The 3,677-nt window shown below is 38.2% G+C and overlaps 1 protein-coding gene across 1 annotated transcript; it reads right to left on the bottom strand.

The window, feature by feature from the left end:
• Window positions 1-1,790: 1,790 nt before the first annotated feature.
• Window positions 1,791-2,723, bottom strand: LOC101403136 (olfactory receptor 10N1-like). The gene has a single exon (XM_004427459.1). The coding sequence runs from the start codon at window positions 2,721-2,723 to the stop codon at window positions 1,791-1,793; it is 933 nt and encodes a 310-aa protein (XP_004427516.1).
• Between the last annotated feature and the right edge of the window lie 954 nt (window positions 2,724-3,677).

Genomic DNA, 3,677 nt, shown 5'->3' on the forward strand with positions numbered 1-3,677 from the left:
CCCCACTTGACTTAAAAAAGTCTTTTCCCAATCAGTTCCCCTTTAAGAGGGTTTTTTTGTTGTTGTTGTTAGGATGATATTCTGCCATCTTCTGATCAGCTAGCTCATCTCTTAATAAAGTTTCTCTCTCTCTACCACATTGCCTCTTGATGGATGGGTTTTTCTCTCGCGCCAAGTAGATTGAGCCCTTGCTCAGTATCAATAGAATAGCAAATGTGTGCTAGAATTACTTGAATCTAGCATATTATCTAGGATAGGCCTTCCCAAAATGTGGAAATAAAATTCTGTGTAATCTTAGATTTTGCTAGTGAGTGTAGGAGAGGCCATGGAACCCTCATATTACACTTCAAACCATTTATCTACCCCTAAATGGGCTTCATTTTGTACTTTTTGTTCATGCCTTTCAAGGCAGAAATTTATTTTATTGGCTGAAAATGCCAACAAAAAAGTGAAAATCTTTTTTGTTTTAAGGTTTCAAATCGGATGGAAACTTTTGGGAGTAAAAATGGAATACAAAAAGTACAAATCACTAAAATGTCATAGAAAAGGGCCAGTGTGTCTGTGAGATCTCTAGAAAATGATGCCCCTTCTTTCTCTCTGGATTCTGGAGAAAACTGAGAAATAATTATCAACTACAGTAACATTGGAGGCCAAGTTGGAAAACGTAACTTGGTAGAAGAACCAGATGAGCATGATCATTGAACCCCATAATTAGGCCATCTTATCTTGAAACAACACTGGGCAGAAGTCTTTCCAATCCTTTTCCACTAAAGAGTAATTTGGGATATTGGCAGCACGGCGCAGCAGGAAAATCATGATAATAGGAGTTAAGAGGGCTTGGATGTAGGTATGGCTTTACCATAAGTAGATGTGTTATGAAGGGCAGGACACTTATTGCTATATCTCAGTGCCACCATCTACAGATGGGTACAATGGATGGTGGCACAGAATAAATGGAGATAATCGTAAAGTCAATACATAAATATGACCTATGTCAGTACACATTTTACCAGCTATTTATTGAACACTTTCCATGTATCACAAGCTGTGGAGAGAGGTAATGAAGAAAGTAAATTGCCAAGCAGGTCTTTTAGGGCAGTCATGTGGTAGAGGGATTAAGAGTATGGGCTTTGGAGTTAACTGGATCTGAGTTCAAGGTTTGGTTTGCCACTTAATGTGCAATCTTGGGTCCGTTATTTGAAGTCTCCAGTCCTCAAAGCTCTGTTTTACAAAATGAAAACTCTACTTTATGAGCAGTGATGTGACGATTAAATGAGATGATGTCTGTAAAATGGTCATCACAGTGCCTAGAAAACAGATCGTATTCTATAAATGGTAGTTAAGACTATTCTTAGCAATATGGAGAAACTGAAATGTTTATAGGCAGAAAAGGGGAATAATTACATTCTAAAGGAAGCAAGAAAAATGAAATGAAGGGTGATTTGGCACAGAGATGGCTATTAAAGTGTACGTCTTGGACTGTCACAGATCCTCACTATTCTCAACCAGGCAAAATTCGTTGCCCCCTATAGGGATAAGAAATCTGTCTCTAGCTGCTTTCCATGCTCCTTGGATTCTTTCCTCAGGGATTAAGGTACTGAGGATAATATTAGTTATAGAGTTACAGGAGTTACAGAGACACACAAACATACAAAATCTTATTAGACAAACAAATTGCGATGCTTTAGAGGAAGTATTTTCTCGTATCTGTTTATCTAATTAAGAAGAGGAAATAGGAAGATGATATTAAGAGATAATACATTTCTAAAATCCATTACAAAACCCATAATTTATTCCAGAGCAGTAAATACTACATTGTGGAACACCCTTTTCAGGGATCTCTTCACTTCCTTGTTCCTTAAGGAATAAATTAATGAGTTCAGCATGGATGAGACTGTATTATTTAATATTTGCACCATGGCACCAAGAAAAGGGTTGGGTGTGGGCTGCAGGTAGATGATGATTACAGGTCCATAGGCACAAAGGATTGCAGTGAGGTGGGCACTGCAGGTAGAGAAAGCTTTCTGCCTGCCCTCTGCTGAACGGATTCTCAAAATGGCAATCCCAATGCTTGTGTAGGAAACACAAACACTGAACCAAAGCATTAAAGCCAGAAAGCCAACATTAATGAAACCCACTTTCTGTGCCAGGGAGCTGTCAGCACAAGCAAGGGGCAAGACAGCAGGAATGTCACAGAAGAAGTAGTCCACGTGATTGGGGTCACAGTAGGTTAACTGGAAGGTAAAGGAGGTCAGGATGGTGGCCTGAAGACAACCCACCAAGCAGGCTGCCATGACCAAACCAACACAGACTCCAGGTCTCATGATGAGCGTATACTTCAGTGGGTGACAGATGGCAACAAAACGATCATAAGCCATCACAGAATAGAGGCAGCCTTCACTAGATCCCAGGAAATGATAGAAGAAGAGCTGTGCAGCACATCCCCCATAAGAAATGGCTCGGCTTTGGCCAGAGAGATAGAATAGCATCTTGGGACAGGTTACAGATGGGAACAACATGTCAAAAATAGATAGGAGTCCCAAGAAGAAATACCCGGGGGTGTGAAGGGTAGAGGAAGAAACAACTGCTGTAAGGATGAGTAAATTTCCATGCAGGATGAAGAAGTAAATGAATGAGAAGATGACAAAGAGCACAGTCTCCAGTCCCTCTGTCTGAGGTATTTCCAGTAGAATGAACTCATTCAGCTCTGTGTGATTCCTCATATTTCTGGAAGGGAGGTCTGGGTAGAAAGACAAAAGATGTGAAAGCCTGAATGTGGAGGCTGATTTGTGACAGACACAGTGCCAGTACATTCATAGTCAAACAATCTTTGCTTAAACACAAAGACGATGTTGAAGTTACGAATTAGAAATTCTGCCAAAGACATTTAGGGGCTAGTAAAGCAAATCTATGCCTTCATATCTCAAGATACCATATTTCTTCACGAATATGGATACAAATCAAAATGAAGCATTAACGTGATGAGATACTGGATGTGCTAAGATAATAAGATCTCAATACTGAACAGATGGGTATAATTTAATTAACGTCCACAACCAATTATACAGCAATAAATACCGTAAAGTAGATCAACCTGGAAACCTGATCCTCCTGATTCCTTTTCAGAGCATGTCTACAAGTACTCAAACATGTGGGCAGATACCCTCAATATCCATCAAAAGTCAGTTTGGGCACCCACACCTCTACTGAGAACAATGGATTGTGATACAGTGCAATAAGCGTTCAGATTTGAGTTGTACTGATATCGTTCTAATTGGATATATTCCTTAGTTTGAGCATTTTCTTATTTAGTGATGTTCGAGTGAAAAGAAATTAACAGGGACAAATTTGGCTATTATTCTGAGGTTTTAAATTGTTAGAAGTTAGCAGCTAAATTGTATCATGTAGATGATAGGTTTTAGTGAAGTCACATCATATATCAAGTCGTAGATATAGAATGTTTGACATTTGCTAACAAGTGGAATTTTTGAATCGAATGAAAGTATTTCAATTCTGCAATTTTTTTGTGTTTTCTGATTTTTTAAACTTAAATTTTAATTTTATTTTGTTTTATTATTTATTTATTTTTATTATTTTATTTATTTATTTTAAACTTAACATGAGATCTAACCTCTCAAACTTAACATGAGATCTAACCTCTCAATAGATTTTAAGTG

Source organism: Ceratotherium simum, chromosome 7, assembly GCF_057802395.1.
Source record: "Ceratotherium simum simum isolate JZ-2026a chromosome 7, ASM5780239v1, whole genome shotgun sequence".
Taxonomy (NCBI): Eukaryota; Metazoa; Chordata; class Mammalia; order Perissodactyla; family Rhinocerotidae; genus Ceratotherium; species Ceratotherium simum.

Bases quoted from the DNA above. Each gene is read 5' to 3' on its own strand.
- LOC101403136 (XM_004427459.1), bottom strand. From the start codon at position 2,723: ATGAGGAATCACACAGAGCTGAATGAGTTCATTCTACTGGAAATACCT.